At 41.0% G+C, this 20,274-nt stretch overlaps 1 protein-coding gene across 2 annotated transcripts in view; it reads right to left on the minus strand.

The window, feature by feature from the left end:
* Positions 1-234: 234 nt before the first annotated feature.
* Positions 235-20,274, minus strand: part of GRM1 (glutamate metabotropic receptor 1) — a 360,108-nt gene continuing 340,068 nt past the window's right edge. The window contains exon 8 of one of the 2 annotated variants that reach the window (XM_060030499.1): positions 235-3,883. In XM_060030499.1, coding sequence (XP_059886482.1) covers positions 2,953-3,883 — 931 coding nt within the window. In that variant the 3' untranslated portion in view covers positions 235-2,952. Of the gene's footprint in view, positions 3,884-11,325; positions 11,387-20,274 lie in introns of those variants that run through there. The other variant, XM_060030500.1, reaches the window with a different exon arrangement.

Below are 20,274 nucleotides of genomic sequence, written 5' to 3' on the forward strand. Positions count from 1 at the left end.
TTAGAGTTAGAGATACAGCCTTGCTCATGATCAAATTATCCTCTACTTTGTCACCTACCTGGTCGGTAGACTTTGTGCGGTCATCTCCAGCTTTCACCTAGAAGACACGTGCTGAGCAAACAAAACATTGAAATTATTTCTTATACCAGTCAGTCTGTTTCTATTATTGTCACTCTTACAAAGTAGAGAGAGGGAACATACACATTTAATAAATAGAAAATATTTATTATACAGCAGTATCAAGATATTTGACAACAGACAGTAACAAGCCAAAGGAAAACACTTTTACGAGAGCTATACAATTTGTATAAGCACATACATTAAGGTGGAAAGTTTCTGTCCTTTTCTTACAGGGTATGTATGTGTACATTTCCAATTTTGAACAATGATAATTTAAGAGCTAGTACTCTACTGTATTCAGGAAAACTTTTAATCATGATAATAGTAGGCATTCAGAGTAATAATGTGACTGGCATTGAATGTGTTCACCAAATGTCTCAGACTAAAACCTCAGGACAAACTGACATAGTATTTGAATAGTAGAAGCAGTTTTCCTGATCTAGTCTTACTTTAAAAGTATCTGAATGCACAAGTCCTGATCTTAAGAACATATGTCAGTGGCATTAAGATAAAAAACCTGTTTCACTAATAATAGATAGTATACTTTCCCTTGCTAGTTTGCCAATTAGTAGACCATATATTAAACATTGGAACCATCCATTTTCCTCATTCTGCTTCATGACAGTGAAAATATGGAACTGAAATCCATGTTTCAGTCATGAGGTCTTTCTACCAAAGGTGTAATAAAGTAATTTTTTAAAAGGAAAGGCAGTCTATTCTTGATATAAAACTGACTAAACTTGGCAGTAGAATATGGGAAGACATAAGAAATATGAGCCTCAAACATTGGAGTGGATGTTAAATTCTGAACAAATGATGCAGTGAGTATTTAAAGAGTCTAAGATACATTTTGGCTGAGAAATCAGCAGCTTCAACATGAAGGAAGCATATTAAACACGACTGAACATAAAGCATAAACAAAGATACTTAAGGGGATAAGATTCATTCCCAAGTAATACAAGAAATCAAAACAGCAAGAAAAATCTCTTTTATTGGGGAGAAAAAGGGGGAGCAAAAACGAAACAACTGGATTACATGTATGTGGATAGTATACACCGCAAATAACAAAAACAAAAAGACAAGTTATGAGTGAAAATATAGGAATAAAAGAACGTGGAAATAAAAATTAAAAGAGATCAAAAAGCGATGAATAAATAATTTGGGAAATCATGACCAGACTTAGAAGTTAGTATATGCTTTAAGCACATAAAACTTAAGAAGCTGTGGAAAATTAAGAAAACAAACAAACCCTAAAGAAACCTGAAATAATGTAAATACTGCCATTTCAATCTTATGTTTTAATAATGATGTGTGCAAGTTTATAAAACGTACCTTTTTATTGTTACCCACAGTTTCTGCGAACTTTTAGTATAACAAATTTTCAAACCTCTTCATTAATAACATATTTCCACATCATAAAATATCTGAAAAATAAGTTCCCTCTTAGAAGAAGAGGGACCATCTGAGCAGCATATGAAAAACATTGGACCAAAGCAGTCAAACCTTCAAAGAGCTCCTGTAAATACCGACGGCAATGGTATATAAAATGTTATTTGGAACATAAATATATCTACACTATATCGGAAGACAATCTTCTCGTTGCAGTTAGATTGACATTACTTTGCACAAATTTCATCATCACAGGTATATAAGGACACAAGAACACATTCACTTGCTAGTTACAGGGACTTCAGTGACAATTAGAAAGAATTATTTGTCATTTAAACCAATAATAGTTGCTATGAGTACACCATTGAGTTCAAAGATGGATTTGTTTCTGTAGCACATAGAAACAATGGCACCAAATACACATACTGCATCTTAGAAGTTCAACTGGTAAGTATTATTTGCTACAGTAAATGGAAGGTAACAATTTTGCCACATGGTTTGTTCTCTTTAATGTAAGGGCAAAGGAGAGCCCCCCTTGGCACACAAGTAAATCCACAAAAGTCTTCTGCCACTCTCAAAACAATCTCTTGTCTGGACTTCTGAAATCACCAGTAAGCGAGCATCAGCTATGGGAAGCTGATTTTTGCTGACTGATCTTGTTCAAAGCCCCAAGCTTATGCACTCTCTTGCTTCTCATTCCGCCCTCCCTTAGCACTCCTGATGAAATGTTTTTTGGTGATAATTTTGCTCTTATTCCTATTTTCTAAATAGAGGGAAATCACAAAGCAGCAAGGTATCCACACACCTTTCTCCAAGTGTGACAGCAAGGCTGGCACTGGATGGGGTGCAGTCGGCGAGCAGAGGCCCCTTTTGGGGCCAGTTCCCGAGTGTCCCGAAGACCAGGCGTCTGTGGCCCCAGTAGGGAGAAGGGCTTGAGAGAAATGAGCTGCTGTCCATCACTGTTCTCCGGGCGGTTCCACGCCTGCCCCTCCTTCACCCACCTGCTCTGTCTGACTCCACCATGCTCGCTGGGAATACCATGACAACGAGCTAATGATTCAACTGGGCGGTCCTCCCGGGCTGTCCCCTTCCACACGGGCCAAGGGTGTGGGCATGTATATCTATGCACAATGGTCCGAAGAGATTATGTTGGTTGATTTTGCGATTAAAGTTACATACTATATGGGATTGTGCTTTGTCAGAATTCCCTTTCTTCCCAGAGAAGGCTTTTGAGTAATTCAAGAATCAGAATCTTCGCCTGGATCGCTTTTTGCTGGCAGAGTCCCGTGTCTCTCGCGCTGGCCTTGCTAAGACGGCAGCCGCGACCTCTTCCCTGCCCCCGACTTCACCTCCAGCCTCCGCGTCTCCCCCAGCCTTCTGCAAGTCTCCGGAGGTGCTGGTGCCCCCTGACCCCTCCTGCTTTCCCCTGTGGACACCCCCTCCCTACAGGGTGGAAGAGCTTTGCTTATAGTCCCTCAGGATGACAGAGGCGTAGGTCGCGTTGGGAGGGGTGCAGAGCACCGACTCGGACACGGGGGAGCTGGGCGCCGAGCTGCCCGAGGCCGCCGAGTCGCGGAAGGGGGAAGGAGGCGTCAGGGCCGGCGAGTCCTCCGGAGTTGGTTTGCTGGCCGCCCGCAGCTCCTCTCCCTCCTCCCCCAGGTCGTCTTCCTCCGTGTTCCCTTCCCGCTCGTACAAGTACTCCTGCAGGAGCCTGAACCTCTCGCTGTCGTCCTCGTCGTCGTCGTCGGCCGACGGGGAGACGGGCTCCTCCCCGAAGGTGCTCAGCTGCAGCGGCAGCATCTGCAGGTGCTGCGGCGGCGCCGGGGGCGGGAAGAGGGGCCGCACCCCGTTCCCCGGAGCCCCGGGGACTGCGAGCACCGAGTTGAAATCCGGGATCCCGGTGCTGAAATTGTTGACCACTCCCTGCAGCTGGTCCAAGAGGGATTTCTGCGCTGGCGGCGGCGGCGGCGGCGGCGGCTGCTGGAGGGGAGGGGGCAAGCCCCTGGGGACGGCCGGGTCGGCCAGGAAGAGGGGGGTCTCCTCTGCGGTCAGGCGGGGCGGCAGAGGCGGGGTGCTCACCACCGCGGTCGGCACGCGTCGGTGCACCACCATAGAAGGACTGCTGGGCGGGCTGAAGCCGATCGGCCGGGCACCCTCCTCCTCCACGCTGTAAAGGGTCTTGGTGCTGGTATCGGAAAAGGTCAGGCTCTTGCCGGAGCCTTGGTAACTTTTAGTGAGGGGTTTGATGACGGCTGTTTGGTTGCAGGCCGTCTCGTTGGTCTTCACGTGCACAGAGAGGCGGTGCCACATGTGCTGTCCCTTGGGCACCTGTCTTCCACCTGGTTCAGACCATGACACAGACTTGCCATTAAAACTATGAATAAAATAGAGATGGGTTTATTTGCAGATATATCATGCACACAGGGTGACATACATATAAAACATTTGTTAGCCCAGCTCAAAGCAATCAGACTCCCCCCTCGACGGTATGTATGCTTGTCCTCCACACCCCTACCCTCTCCTTATTATACATCCAACACCAAAATCTGCAGTGACCACAGGTTGCCTCTGAAGCAACCTGGGATTCCATCCACCTCAAGACGAGGTAGGACATTATGACCTTGAGAAAAGTTGTAGGGGAGAAGAGCCAGCTTGTTGTAGAAGCAGCTTTTTTCATTTAGGTCTATGATTTCACAGCTATTACACACACACCCACACACATACACACACACTCTAAGGCAATGATAAAACTGTTGCTCAGTACAAGCCTTTGAAAGATTCCAAAATTGATGGAGGAAACAAATTAAAAGTAAAATCTTAGTTACACATGGACAACAGAGCATAATGACCATAGCTATTGCCTCCCTTTCTTAGTCCCTGGAACAAATTAAAACACACGGATAAGGCTACGCTCATTGTCCTGTGAAGTTATAAAATACGTCCTCTCAGTTGCCCATTCTGATATGCAGGTATTTCCTGTGTTAACAGGGGTGGCATGATTATGCACATGGCATCTGTACAGAAGAGAAGAAAAGGAGATGACAGAAAAACCCAGACCCATGCTTCACTTAAGAGTTTCCTAACTTTCAGCTTTCTTTTTATTTCAAAGTATTATTCCTGACAGACAGTGGATCACAATTCACATAGCAGCTAGTTTGGGATTTTCACACTGGCAGCATTTAATGAGGTGTGTTTGAAAGAGACAGAACTGGAAGGCCCAGAAAAATACACATACCCATATCCTGCTTTAGTCTTCTCGCATAGTTTGTTGCAAATGTGACAAAATTAAGATTCAGACAAAGCAGAAGTTACTGAGACCAGACTTCTCTGGGGCCTTTTCCTCATCGAGCATTGGTGAAGAAAAGTCTTAGGGCACCAGCAATCCTCCACACTTACCAATTTTCATTTTCATGGGATCCCCATAAAACCAACCAAATAGAATATATCTCTGAAGGAAAAAACAATGAGATGTACTGGGTGCATATACTACAAATTCTATTCTGTCTGTTCTAATAATTCTGGTCTTACTTTCGGACTCAGTTTATTTTCTGTATAATTTTTAGCAGATGGTGGTACCTTAACATAGCATACTATTAATAACAATAGTGTTAATACTTAAATAGGGAAATCGTTTTTTTCTTCTTTTATATTTTTTCAGGAGTTTGTTTTTTCTTTGTGTCCATGAAAACAACAGAGAAAGTAGCACAATGACACATTTTTGACATTAAAAGGAAGAGGGAAAATGAGTATTTGTTTCTTAGGTGGATATGTGAAATAGACTATTTCATATCAGATTCTTTTGTTTGGAAAAACGTAGGAAATGATCAATAGTTAGCATAATGGTTTATTTAGTCATTTTGAAAATACAAGAATGACTACTTCAAAAATTATATGTGAGTTCCACATTTATGATGAAGGTAGTGTTTTGACATTTAAAATTTTATAATCCTGAAAGTGAAGTGAGTCAAATAAATACAGATTTGTGTTGAAAGTCTGATATCAATTATAGAAAAGTCTGGATATAAAAGTTTTAAAATAGATATAACAGGTAAAATTTTCTCATTATTTGGGAAGAAGGCAGTTCCTCCATATATCTGATAATCTATGCTGTATTTTTAATAGTCCAAGAAAAATCTCATCTCCAAAATACTATATCAAAATTAATATTTCACTCAAACGTATGCTTAATATAATCTCTAAGAATGTATATCTGCTTCTAAATATGAAATTACTGACTTATCAACCTCTACACTCTCTTGTTAGAATAGCTGACTCTCTCCTGAGGCGAGCAAACTAAAGAATGAGCCGGTGGTGTTCTGGCAAGAGCGTCAACCAGCCAAAGGCAAGACCAGAACCCACAGCTCCTCTTCTGAGTTTGAAATTCTAGGCAAGCTCACCTCCCACTTTCACCTTTCTCAGTTTCCTCCATCTCTCACTCTACTCAAACTTTTTCTCTCCTTATGCATTTAATATGCCTCTTCCAGAAAGTATAAGGCTGTCCAGTTGCCTCTCGCCTTGCATAAATATGCTTTAGTGTAATTTCCAACCGCAATGCTTTGCATTCCTTTCAATTGCAATGGAAACACTTTTTCCTTCTCCAGATGCTTGCCTCTCCATGCTCATTAAGAAAATCACTAAACTAAAAGGCTGCTTGTGTCATTTAGGGGTGTGTGTGTGTGTTTTAAAAACCAATTCCCTTGAGAGCTAGTCTGCCCTAATTCAATCAGTAGGCTTAGATATCCAAATGAAACATTGCCCAGTCTCCATATATGCCAGCAAAAAAGGTAACCTTGTATTGCTGGGACTTAGTTCACTCTCTGGCTCCCTCACATGGGTAGTTTTCCACCTTGTCCAGGGGTCCTATATGAGCCTCTTTTCAATCATGTAAAAGGCATTATTAATCATCTTGCAGACAGATATGATCACAATTTAGTTCTATTTAATCCAATAGCAATTTTATTCTTGTGATGGAAGATTTTCACCCTGGCTGTCAAAATTAGCAGCTTTCATTCCCCTCAGAGTCTTGCTCTAGATTTTCTGTAAAGTGCTGTTTAATTAGGAAACAGTTATAATGCCCTAGGGAATTTATCAGATTAAGAAAATTAGATTAACCTTTTTTTTTTCAAGGACAAAATAAATTGCTTCCTAAAAACCAGAGTGGAGGAAAAGGCACTATCTCATAGAAACTGCATCACAGGGTATAAACTTTGGTCTTTCTAGATTAGTTATTTTTAACCTATGGTTCACAGACAGCTTGAATGGTCCATGAATCTACATGTATATTAGAGCATTGTTTTTAGGCTGAATCAATATTATGTTTTTGTAGATTATGGGCTGCTATTTTTAAATGCAAAATGCTGTTATGATAAATGGTACTTCTAGATACAAGTGTAACTTAGTTCTGAGAAGCCTTTTTTCATGTTTTGTGTTCAAGTGGCCACTAATAAAGGTACAATTACTGTCACAGATTCAGGTGAAGGTTTAATAACCATTTTCGTGTGAAAGTGGTTATCCTATTTGAAAAGGTGGAGAACCCATTGCTGTGATATTAAGAAGAGAAAAATTTATAAAATATGGGGCAGCAAAAAGGAATAAATGTGTTATAAAGATGCAATATTATTATGAAATAAGACTTTTATTGAAACCCGGATAACTTTAATACATTGTGTTCCAGCCATCAGCTTCTTCATTCTATTATTTAATTTTACTTGGTTCCCTAATCTTAGGAAAAGCAACCTGGTTTAGAAACACCACAGAATTGTCACAAAGCACCCGACCTTTCTTGCTCTGACTTCAAAAGACAGACATCAGACTGAACAATCTTATATTTGAAGATCAAATGCAGGAGTGTTTGGAGTAAATACCTCGAGTGGCTAAATATATTTGCTGATATTGCAGTGATTGGAGGAAATCACTGTGAGGCCTAGGAGGGGCTAGAGACATGGAGGATGATGCCCGCTGAGAGTCCTGTAGAGCTAAGTGGGGGGAGGGCGGCGGCTCCAGCTCCAGCTCCAGCAGGCTTGGGATCTTGCTTTGGTTTTTCTTTCCTTAGATAAGTATCACAATCCCCCCAAACAGAAAACCCAATATTTACAGCACTTTAGAGAAGAGTTGGAAGTGGGTGGTGTAAACAGATTAGTGTATCTTTTTTTTTTTTTCAGATTAGTTTACCTTTGGCATTCAGAGTGATCCTGTCTGTTTTATTTGTTTCGGTAAGTCCTAGTTACATCTGCAGAGTACACTGCTGTCTGCTCCAGAGATGTCTAAAATGGGAATAACAGTGGGTGGATGTTTGAGATCAGGAGGGACGCATCCTGCACAAGCTGCCTGAGGGGGAAGCTTGCACAACACCCGTCTCCATTATGTCCAATGCAAGTCTTTGCCACTAGGCTTAATAGCTGCACAACAGACGTGAGGATGGCATCCAGAGAGCCCAGACAAGGCAAGACCTTCCCAAGAGGAGGGCAGTCTCACTCCTTGGAATCTGAGGAGGGTAGCATTTGTTTTCTTTGAAAATGAAAATAGAAACAGGAAATGCCATTGGGTCACAGCGTGGAGAGAATGGCTCACCAAGTAAACAAGCTATAGCCGCAGGCTTGCAGACAGTTCGGCTGTGGCCCTGCAGCTACGACTGGGACATCTGGCCTTTCAAGGAGGAGGCGGTGTTGCCCTGAGACACTTCAGCTGGAATGCCAGAGCTGCCCTGTTCCGGTATCTCACCTCCACCTGTTTCAGCAAGCTGGTACCAGAATGCAGTTTGAACAGTGATTCTTGTAGCACATCAGGCATAGGACTATTTGAAACCATTTGAGTCAGACCCCTGTTTTCCCAGGCAACCCCAAGTTAGTCTTCAACACAAAGAACTCCCACTGACTCCAGTTTCCCTTCTTGAAAGCTTTCCAGAAAAATATGCATATTTAGTCTATATTCTGTGTATATATATCTATATATATATATATTCAGTATATATATATCTATATATCTTTGGAAGCTTATCTGAACATATTTAAAATTTCTCACCTTATTGAATCACCACGTCTTATAAGGTAGAGAATCTCTGAATGTGTTGGTGAAGACAAACGCTTTTCGGTATCATGAGAACATGGTAGTTTCTGATGATATTAAATCTTAAATGGCATTGTGAATTTTATCCCTCTCCTCTTTGATTCTAACCTCATCATAAGCTAATCAGAAAACCATTTGGCTTGCTGAAATATACAATATCACAAAGTCTAAATATACAGTCCTCCTTTTAGAATCTTTAGATCAATCACATTGAATATCCTAAAGTTATATGATTCAGGATAAAAGACAACATAAAGAAAATCAGTTTGCCTTTATTAAGCCTTGTGCTTTCTCCAATGAATTAATAAAGAAAAAGACATCCACAAATGAAATTACCTCATCAATAAAGTATGTAAGAGCCCATAAACTGTGTCCGGGTGTAGGGTCTACTGTCTTGAGAAAATTGACAAATCTATTTCAAACTAAAGAGTAGAATTCTGATGGTTACTAAACTTTTTCTAAGTATATTTTGAATGGCCTTCGGCTCAACCTAATGATGATTGCTGGCTGAGGAAAGAAATTCTGGTGCCAAAGTTTATTTATGACATCATGTTGGTACAGCAGCATTGTTTTAGCAGAGGTATACCAGGTGTAATTATATTCCTCCAGGAGGTATAGATGAACCTAATTATGTTCCTTTTGAAGAAAGTTCAGGTCAAGCATTATCATTTTTTTCTATGCTCCATGCTTCCAGACCTATAATTTTTTTTTTTTTTTTTTTTTTGCGGTACGCGGGCCTCTCACTGTTGTGGCTTCTCCCGTTGCAGAGCACAGGCTCCAGACGCGCAGGCTCAGCGGCCATGGCTCACGGGCCCAGCCGCTCCGCGGCACGTGGGATCCTCCTGTGCCAGGGCATGAACCCCCGTCCCCTGCATCGGCAGGCGGACTCTCAACCACTGCGCCACCAGGGAAGCCCCCAGACCTATAATTTTCATAGCAAGTCTTTGGATGCTCTTCAGCAATACTTGAGTCCTCACATTTTCCCTGGAAATACAGGGCAGTTGCATTGCCCTGCAGGGATTACTCCTCAGAGGCAGGAGAGATCTAGGCAGACCATAATGATCCAGTAGGCAGCTTTATTTCTATCACTAGTCCCTTTGCCTTGCTTGTTCACAAAAGCTGTGGAAACCGAAGGTCACAAAAAGAACATATCTTTTTTTTTTTCCCCCACGGGAACAACCAAGGCTACAAATAGTCAGTCTCAGTCTATGGTGCACAGCTTGGAAGCTACCAATCTTCTCCTGATCCTTTACTATCTCCAGAAAGCTTGAGTAGATCTTATTTCAAAAGTTCTTTACAACCAACCTGTTAGCTTTGCTGACTGTTGCATTATTTTTTGTCACCTACCAATGATGGACCCACATTCAGCCTTTGTTTTTGCTTTTAGGCACTCACCTTTAAGTCATGAAATGTTAAGTGACTCTCTTCTCTCTCTGGCCCTGCTGTCATGACACGACAAGCACATCTACTAGTCCCATCAATCCCTTTTGACAGGCAGCCAGCAGCTGTCATAATCAGGATGTCCTTCCTGTGTTCTTGGTCAGACTCAACCCTTGGTGCAAGAAACACTCAATGCTTTTTGACTCAGGAGAATTACAGAGAATGCATCCAAGCAGACTAGAGTGGCTCTGATCTAGATGTGCAGAGTCCTCCCAGCCACCACTTATTTTTCCCTCCAAGAGTCAGTACGATTTGACTGAGACCACACACTTTCTATTGGGGCCTTTCCAGGGAATGTCAGAACACGACTTCCCAATGCACTCCACTGAGTGAAGAGAAGAGATGCTAGGGCCCCATTCACCAGGCTCCACAGCCAGGTTCAGTAGCAAACATTTGAACAAACTGGGCTCTTCTCATCTGAAGAGCTATTCAAGCCACAGACACCTCATCAGTGAGCTCCCTCCTGCTGCAGGAATGTGTACCTTTGACTCTCCCAGGAGTTTGAAGGGCTGTAAAGGAACAGCTGAAAATGACCACAGACTCCGTGCACAATGAATTGAACATGGTCTATGTTCTTTTGTTGACTTAAAGAGACACTGTCAAGATCTAAAGGTCAAAAATTGGACCAAACATGCACCGGTTTTATCAGATGGAGAAAATCTGATAAAAGCTCTAAAGTTCTGGGAAAATAGCTACTTTCCTTTTTGTTTGTTTGTTTGTTTGTTTTTGCAAAACTCACTTTTTGTGGGACTCACAGAACTTTTGCTTTGTGCTCCCCAGGGCATAGGAGGCACCCAGCAAAGGCTGGTGTCCACCTCGTCAAACTGACATTATGGAATCCTTCCATAAGTTCAAATCATGGCTTTTACCTTAATGCAGACAGGATCATATCAAATATTCGTGTAGCAGCAAAAAAAAAAAAAAGGCAAAGAAAGAAAACAAAAGAAAGAGCTCTGTTTGCCAAGGAGAAGCTAACAAATTTGTGAAGGGGGAAAATTCACTTTCAAGTTTGTGAGTGGGAGTCACAAACAAAAGCGAATCTCTAGAATGGGAAAAAAATGTTGCCTCTTGCATCAAAACATAAAAGCAAAAAGACTAACAGCTTGACAGTGTCCTTTTAAGAACAATGGACGATCAAATTAAGGCAGTCGTGCAAACCATGGCACGTAAATGGTTCCTCGTTCTTGATGGCATGCACCACATCTGTTTCCAGGTTAGAAAGTAGGAAAACCCAGGAGAGAGAAAGCAAGGGGCAAACCACTATTTTTTCCATGCAGCTTCTCTTACACATTCACTGCAGTGTGTGGGTTTTCAAAGCTGCACATGTGCCGACGGACACTGTCTGGTGGGCGAGAATTCTGGCTGCCTCTTCCTGAAGATGGAAAAGAAAAAGATACCCAGTGAGTGAGCGGTTATACATGTAACTAGAGATGGCGACCACACCACTTGGGCAGTGCCAGGGCTGGGGTAGGGCCTAGCTTGGCTCCTGAGCCTTTCTCCAAGTAACCTGCACCTGCACATCCTGGATCTCCCTTGTGTTGCCCAGCTGTTTCTTACTGCCAGGCCCAATTCTGAAAGTCACATCAGTGGAGTGCATTCTTTCTTTTACCTTGTGGGACTGTCTCTTCCCAAGTGGCAGATGCTTTTTCAGCTGTGTGTATGTGTCTATCCCAAATTGGCCTTCTTCCCTCCACTCTTGACACTCTCCTTTATTCTTGGAGGCAGCGGACTCCACCTAAATCTTCCCACCCACCATCCCTCTTAAGGGATGCTCATGGGTTTATGTCTTACACTGTGACTTGTAGTGCTAATTTTACTCTATATTATGTTATCATAAAAGCAGTGCTGTCACTTAGCATAAAGTCACATGTATCTCTTGGCCCTCATAAGATGGAATGTATGTTGTGGTGGAAAGAAGGGAAGTGGCAAGAGATTGGGCAAGCCTCCTACCAGGGGAGAACGTCATCTCATTCCCTGGTTGGATGTCTCCTTGTACAGCACAGAGTGTGTGTGTGGTAAGGGGAGAAGAGCCCTGACTTGACATGACCAGGATGATGGGGCAGCCATGTGCAGGTGGCCAAGTGCAGGTAGCCTTTCCAGCATTTGTTGGAGTGAGGATATGTGGGTTTCACACAAGTTAAGGACACATGAGTTTCCCACTTTATTAGGTGGTGGGATAAAGTCATCTTAGTGACACTCCACATAAGAGGGCAGCCAATCATAGAAGAGAATTTGAGGAACAAGATGCTAAAGATGAACCGTCAGCAGGTGCTATGAGTGGTGTGGATAAGGTCACAATGAAGCCCCTATAGGGCTTTCTAGAAACTCACAAATGTTCTGTTAATCATCCTTGGGCCACCTACCCCAAGATCCTGGTGACAATTATCCAGTGTTAATCAGAAGAGGACCACAACAGCTCCAGGCAAGTCAAAGACCTTTGTCAACTCTCCTATCTCTTTTTCCCATCAAAGCAAGCAGAAAAAGGGAAATTCAGAAGAGGGAAGAGGCAGAGATATTTCAGGAGCAGACCACGTCCCTTCCTAGTCCAAGTCTTTCAGGTTGAAGCCTGACATTGTTCTGGGAAGGAGAGATGTGAGTTTGAGGTTTGAAACAAGAATACAGTGGAATATCTTTTTAATACCTGAAAGCAAGGAATCTAGTATGAATGCAGAAGGTGAGAAAAAAGATTTTTCATAGCACAGTTGAAGGTGAAGGAGAAAAAATAAAATTGATCAATATGTATGTTTCCATCAAGTTTGGACCATTCAATAAGCCATTTGAAAGTACATGATCTACCCAGAACAATCTGAAGTCCTCATCCAGAGTTAAGAACTTGAAACACCTTGTTATAATTTTATTACCACTACAATAATCAATTTACTTAAGAAAATTAGACAAAGAGATAATGTTTGTTACTGAATGAGGCAAAGCAATATGACATTTAATATGCCCACCTGAAATTACAAAGATCATGAAAACAACATTAGTAGTAGATGCCCAGGAATAAAAATATGATGTTTGAATATATAATGAAGTTACTGGTAGAAAAGGGCATTTCACCTGTTAACTAATGTTAAAGCAACTTCATTTCTCATGAAAGAAGGCACAAAATACACTCAAAGCATTTGGCTTTGCCTTGCTAAACTGCCTGCATCCCCTTGAATCCTCCAATTAATTCTCCTTTAGATAATGTCTGTATGTGGCCTGGTCCAGTGGTGCTGGGAAGCCAAGACCCTGGCAGGGCTGGCTTCCTGTCCCCGTGACCAATACAGACACATGGTGGGTCCCTTATCAGAAGGGCCCTGTATTCAGGGTTTAGTGCTCTGTGGTCATCCTTTTGATACTTGTAATCATTTTATCACTTAATTTGTGTTTTGTAAGTGATGTTCCATGTGGAAACGGAGCATGCACTGGGGGTTTAGAGCCTCACCTCAAGCATGATACTGCCTCTCTGGACAGGTTTTCAGTTTCTTGTTCCTTGCACCCCCCCCACCCCCCCTTGGGGGCCAGAGCCCATCCAGCCTCCCACTGCCCACCCCTGACCAATGATCCCTGCCACCCTCCTCCCCTGCCAGGGAACTGTGGGAACGGGTGTGGGAAGATCAGATCAGGATCAGGTGTACATGCCCAATAACATCTCAAGGCAGCTGATGGCCGTGGCCAACTCCTCCTTGAACTGGCAGGTCCACTGTGCATTTGGTGAGGAACATGGCAGGGGCGAGCCTCTCGCTCATCCTCCATGTGTGTACCTTGCCAGCCCCTGTACTGTTGTTGGGATACCCTTGAGGGTTGCCGGTCTACCATGGGCTGGGGCAGGAGGCACCTGGAAAGGGGAGATGCCTGGTTCAGTTTCTCCGTGGCATCTACCCAGTGACTGGCTGGAGGGGAACCTGGCAGCCTGAGCATGTGTGCGGAGTCACTGAGTGGCTAGCTGCTGTGCCTGGCAGGGTCCGTGCTCGCTCGTCAAATATGCCCCGCAAGGGAGTACAGCGTTCCATGGCAAATAAGAAACCAAAATGACAGGTCTACAGAGAGACGGTAGAAGAAAGGAGAGGGCTTTATATTTTAGTGCCTTTAACATTTTTCCCTCTATGTTTTCAACCAGGGGCTACGGGTTTTCATTTTGCACTGGGCCGTGCAATTGATACAGCTGGTCCTGTCTGCTGGAATGTACAGATGATGGATGATAAAAACCATGGGGAAACGTCTTGACAGCTTAGAGACTTGTTCTGCTGACATTAGCATAGGTGCACACAGTGTGGCATGAGGGACAGCTCAGCACTTGTGTCTCCTGGGGACTGGGGCAGGAAGCTCTGTGGTCTCTGTAGCTGACTTGGAAGTACTCTTGCAGTTATGGACAGTTCTGTGGTTGCTTTGGGGGTTTCAACCATATTGACAGCCAAATTTCACATAGTAACTCCAAGCAATCCCAAAGCCACCTTTAACTATTGATTGAAATAGTTGAAAAAATTACAGCATCTCCTTCATGGTTCCATTTCTTTAGTCTCTGACTTTGGGTTGAAGTGAAATGCAAATGACCTATGCATACAGATCTTACTTTTATGAAAGAAGAGGATTATTAAAGGTTACAGGTCAAGACCTGAAAAATCTGATTCCAGAGTGGCCATTTTATCAACTGCATTAAATCTGAGAGAAGGAGCTGGACTTTGGGGTATTTTTAACAACCGTAGAACCATATATTCAACCAACCCCAGAGTCCGCAAGCCAGAGTAAAAGCTTGGAGGGAAAATGCAGCATATGTGGGCTTGTCAAATATAAGTCCCAAATCTGTGCTGAATCTTTTGGCAGAAACTGTGGATTTAATGAAACCCCAGAAGTTTAGTTAGAAAGATTCATCTTCAATTTCTTCTGAAAATGCAAAGCTTTTTTTTTCTTTTCTTTCTTCTCTTTCCCCCTTCCTTCCTTCCTTCTTTCCTTCCTTTTTCCTCCCTCCCTCCCTTCTTTCCTCCCTCCCTCCCTCTCTCTCTGTCCCTTCCTTCCTTCCTTTCTTTCCCTCTCTTCCTTCCTTCCTTCCTTCCTTCCTTTCCCTCTTTCTTTCTGTCTTTCTCTTTCTTTCCTTCTTCCTTCCTTCCTTCCTTCCTTCCTTCCTTCCTTCCTTCCTCCCTTCCCTCCCTCCCTCCCTCCCTCCCTCCCTCCCTCCCTCCCTCCCTTCCTTCCTTCCTTCCTTCCTTCCTTCCTTCCTTCCTTCCTTCCTTCCTTCCTTCCTTCCTTCCTTCCTTCCTTCCTTCCTTCCTTCCTTCCCCTTCTTGGTGTATCTATTCCCATTGTCCAAATAACCTTTCTTTGTATAAGAGACTTTCTGCTTTACAGCTAGTCACCCCTACATTGGCATCTATGCTAAGAATGATTCTTTATGTGAACTTGAGAAGTTGTTACAGACGAGTTTTACTCCTTATAGTGTAGCAATAAGCTCACAGGACAAGGATTCAGGAGACCAGCTACTCTCCAACTGAGTATTTGCCTCTTTCAGACTCAGTTTTTCATCCATAAAGAAGGACTGATGAAATAGTACATGTAAAAATGCTTCCAAATAGCAAAATGCTATCCCAGCTTGAGACAACTCTATTGGAGGAGCAAAGGCACAGACAAAAGACTGATGTTTTAAATCTCAGTGTGTATTTAGGTTAGACTAATTCATAGTACCTCCAACTTCACTTCATTTTACTTATGGATTTTAACCACTTCCTTATTCAAGAATTTCAATAACTTCTAGGAGAAAAATATTTTCTACTAGAAACTAAGAAAATAGTTTTCTAAGAAAACTAAGAAATTAGAAAATAGTTTTCTCTCTTGCAATTTTTTTTTTTTTTTTTGCCAGCAACATTAGAGACATTGAGTGGATATGTCAGGAGCCGGTAAGACTAGGTACAGTCAGGTTAGCCGTCTGTATCTGAAGTTGCATGTCTATGACAGGTTTGGAGGTGAGACTTTTAGCAGAGATAAAATGGTCTATACAATTCCAGATCGTCACCATGGAAATAATGTGGCAGCTGTCCAAAGTAATCATAAAGATTGATGGCAACCACTCAAGACCATTTTAGCAGAAGATATCTATCTTTCCTGTTGTTATAAATAAATAGGATAATTTGTGCCTCTGATTGCTTTCCGAAGCAAAATGCATTCTTTCTATTATCTGAATTTAAATATTAATTTCTCAACATTCATTCATCAGAGTGGAAAATGGAGCTCTGACTGTATATATAGGCCTGCTGTAAATGGTAATTGTTCCACTCTTCCTTTTAATACATGCACATCTAACATAGTACAGTAAGGCTCTTTATATAAACACAATGCAGTATGAAATATTTCTCTATTTTAAAATCCTTAATTGTAAAGATTTCTAAGTGAGATGCTATAGAGAACAATTTAATAAAATTCAATTCAATTACCATCACAGATTTGTCAAATATTAACATTTTGTCTTATTAAGTTTCCTTTCCTTCAGAAAACATTAGGGATATGTTTGAAGCCCTCTGTATATTATTCTTAATACTAATCCTCTCCTTTTCAAGAGAAAATTTGGTATATATCATCAGTTGGCATATGCTAATACTTTTACATGTGTAGTCATATGTGTTAATAAATAATGTGGTAGTGTTTAGCATATTAGATTTCATATCCATAGCATCACACTATATTTCCATTCAGCAATTTGCCCTTTTGCATAGTATTATGTTAATAGATATAGCTCTAGTTCATTCACTTAAACTAAATTGAATAAATACCACACTATCAATAATATAATCAATTCTCCTACTGATGGCCATTTAGGTTGTTTCCTACATACTGCTATTTTAAGCAATACTGCAGTAAACATGCTTGGTTATATCTCTTTGCACACATATGAGACAGCTTTTCTATGGGGTGGACCAAGAAGCAGAATTGATGGATTGTGGTGAAGGCACATTTGTCTTTCTTATGTATTGCCAAATTGCTCTACAAAATGCTTGCAGAATTTACACTGGTATGTGAGAATTCCTACTATTCTTTCCAATTCAGTTCATTTTTCAGACATCTTTAAAACTGAGTATTAGGAAAATTATTTTAAATATATAAGCATGGAAACAAGGCTAAAAATGAACCCCCATATCCCTATTACCAGCTTCAATAATAATCAATATATTTGTGAATCTTATTTCATCTATACCTGCCATTTATTTATTTTAAAACATTATGTCATTCCATCCATAAAGAATTTAGTATATATTTCTACAATATAGGTACACATTTTTATAATAAAAGGAAAAAATATTGTCACACTTAAAATACATTAATAGTGATTCCTTAATATTTGATATTAAATATTTGATATTAAATAGATGATATTTGAATTTCCCTGATTGTCTCATGTATATTTATTTTACTCTTGATTTTCACATCATCCCAATAAGAGCTGCACATTGTATTTTGTTGATGAGTTTTGTAAGTCTTTTTTAATCTGTAGATGTTCCCTCCTCCTTTTTGCTTGCTATTTATTTGTTGAAGAAACATGCAGATTATAGATTTTACAGATTGAGTCCCTGTAGTGTCATTTAACATGTTTCTCTGTTACTTATGTTGCCTATGATTTGATAGTTAGATCTGAAGTCTTGATCAGCTTCATGATTAATTGTATGGGAAGAATAGTTTGTTGGAGGCAGAGTTTTCTTTCTGTTGTACCACACAGAGAAGCACATAAATTGTGTTTTCTATTAGTCATATTAAGATTGATCAGTGGGTTTAGATGTCAGCCTGATGTACACATTATAAAACTCCCCATCAATCTTTCATCTAATGGTTTTAGCAGTATTGATGACATTATATAGATCAATTATTTTATTACAAAACTAATAAGTGACGTTATTATCATTCTATCATCCCTTCTGTATTTGTCGACTAGATTTCTTTTTAAAAGAAGAACTTATTTTTATCAACTATTTAATTCCTCTGAGATAAAGTTCAAACAGAAAACACAAGCCCAATGGATGAGTCATTTCTTTGTCAATGCTCAGAATGATGATTCAGTTTTCTAACATCTAGCAACAGTGATCACTGTACCACCTGTGGGACTGTTTCTATTGTCTGTTTCCCTTGTTTTTTTTTTTTTTGTTGTTGTTGTTATATGGTTCTAACTCTTCCATGCCTAAACACATTTTATATCAGATAAGACATTATAAATATATAAAATAAGATTCTGTAGAGGTTCTAGGTTATCTCTACCAGAGTTACTTCGTCACTTTTTCTGCTAAGTAGAATGGGAAAGATCAACTCAATCCAGTCAGAAACTGAGCTGAGCAAAGTTGTTTTGCAGTTTGTATAGGAGTCAGTCTACTGTAGGGAGAAGGGTATATCGCTTCAAGACTTTTAACAGAGCATCTGGCTGTGCACTAGTACAGCTCACTTGGTGGGTCTTTATCTCCTCAGCATTGAGAGACTGTGGGATATTCTGGCTGGCTTTTCGAAGATTTTTAGTTTAGATTTTTGGTCCCCCACCACACACAACTTCAGAATTAGGCACGTGTCTTAACAGGGAACCTGTATCAGGTGTTTGAGAACTTTGAGTCTCCAATCTTGTCAGTGCAGATTCAGGTGATTGCTAGAAGTGTTTTCTAGCCTGTCTCCTCAGCAATTGAAAGGCTCCATGAAAATGGACTCTCCATGTCAGAGGTGTTTGGCTTATCTTTTAACCTTTCTGATCCAGCCAACTGCAAACATCAGCAGATGGTTTTTTTGTTTGTTTGTTTGTTTTTTTGAGGTACGCAGGCCTCTCACTGTTGTGGCCTCTCCCGTTGCAGAGCGCAGGTTCCGGACGCGCAGGCTCAGCGGCCGTGGCTCACGGGCCCAGCTGCTCTGCGGCATGTGGGATCCTCCCGGACCGGGGCACGAGCCCGTGTCCCCTGCATCGGCAGGCGGACTCTCAACCACTGCGCCACCAGGGAAGCCCCTCAGCAGATGTTTTGAGGGAGAAGCTGGACATGTATTGAAGCCTCTCATGCCTTTTATTTTATCACTTCAGCCTCCAGTGACTACAAGATCTCTTCTGTCTTCTCTCCTCCCTCCACTAACACTCTGCTTGGGCCAAGTCTGGATACTCGTCCTTTTGCCAGAGCCTGGAGTTGGCAAATGCCTCCAGGGAAAAGCATCTGCAGATCATCTGCTCACTTCTCAGTTCTCCCATTTCTGATATTTTAGTTCTCACTAATCCCTGTCACTTCAGCAGCTCCCTGATGCTGAAAAAAAGATAGCTTTTGTCTTTCATACCTGTTTTCTAAACCTAAAGTATTCTTATTCTTCACAACATTCTGCACATACTTCCTTCAGGAATTCTAAAATGTTTATCAAGTTCTTGACCACACTGCAATGTACATTATATCTTTGCCTCTCTCCTGTGATCCTTTTCACTTCTTATTATATAAGTTAATTCTTATCTTCAACAGTAGGCAAGCCATAGTTTCTGGAGGGCAGGCTCCATGGACGATTTACCATTGCTTGCTAGTTTATCCCCCTTTTACCTACCCCAGTTCTGGGAAATAAAAGGAAACCATGTAATTTCTCATGCAAACTGATTACTTTTAAGAGTGAAGGAAGTGCTCTTAAAAATTATGTCATGACAAAAGCCATAAACTGGGACTTTCCTGGGCATACAAAGAGACATGTGGTCATCTATTTACAGTAAATGTTGAACGAGTGATTGAATAAACAAAACAGAATGAAGAAATATTCCTAATATGAAAATAATACAGAAATAGCCCTCAGCTTCTTTATCACTTTGGTAATTGCAGGAATATCAAAAGCACTTATTATTTTTGTTACTAATTCCTAAATTAATTCTCATACTCAATATTGACCGTCATAAAATCTCCAGCAAAATTTACATTAAAAAAATAAAGTAGTAAAAATAATGTGTATATGTATTTGTGTGTGCAAAAACTAGACTATACATAAATATGCTAATGGTTCTTCTCTGTGTGTTGGTAGAATTGTAGATAATTTTTATTAGCTGTTTTGTGTTTTCCTATTTTTTCCAAATTCCCCACAATTAATATTTATCATTTTTTAAAATATGAAAAATAAGCAGTAACTGTTATTACAAAAAGAAATTTATAATACATAATTCAGAGGTAAAATTCCCTCTCCTTTTAGCTTTACCCCAATAAACTAAGGTATTGTATGGGAGTTGTGAATATATATTTTTTTTGCTGAAAATAAATTAAAGTAAAAATTCTAAATATATATTAAAATATATGAGGAGCTACTAAG

This window comes from Delphinus delphis, chromosome 14 (genome assembly GCF_949987515.2).
Source record: "Delphinus delphis chromosome 14, mDelDel1.2, whole genome shotgun sequence".
NCBI classification, from domain to species: Eukaryota; Metazoa; Chordata; class Mammalia; order Artiodactyla; family Delphinidae; genus Delphinus; species Delphinus delphis.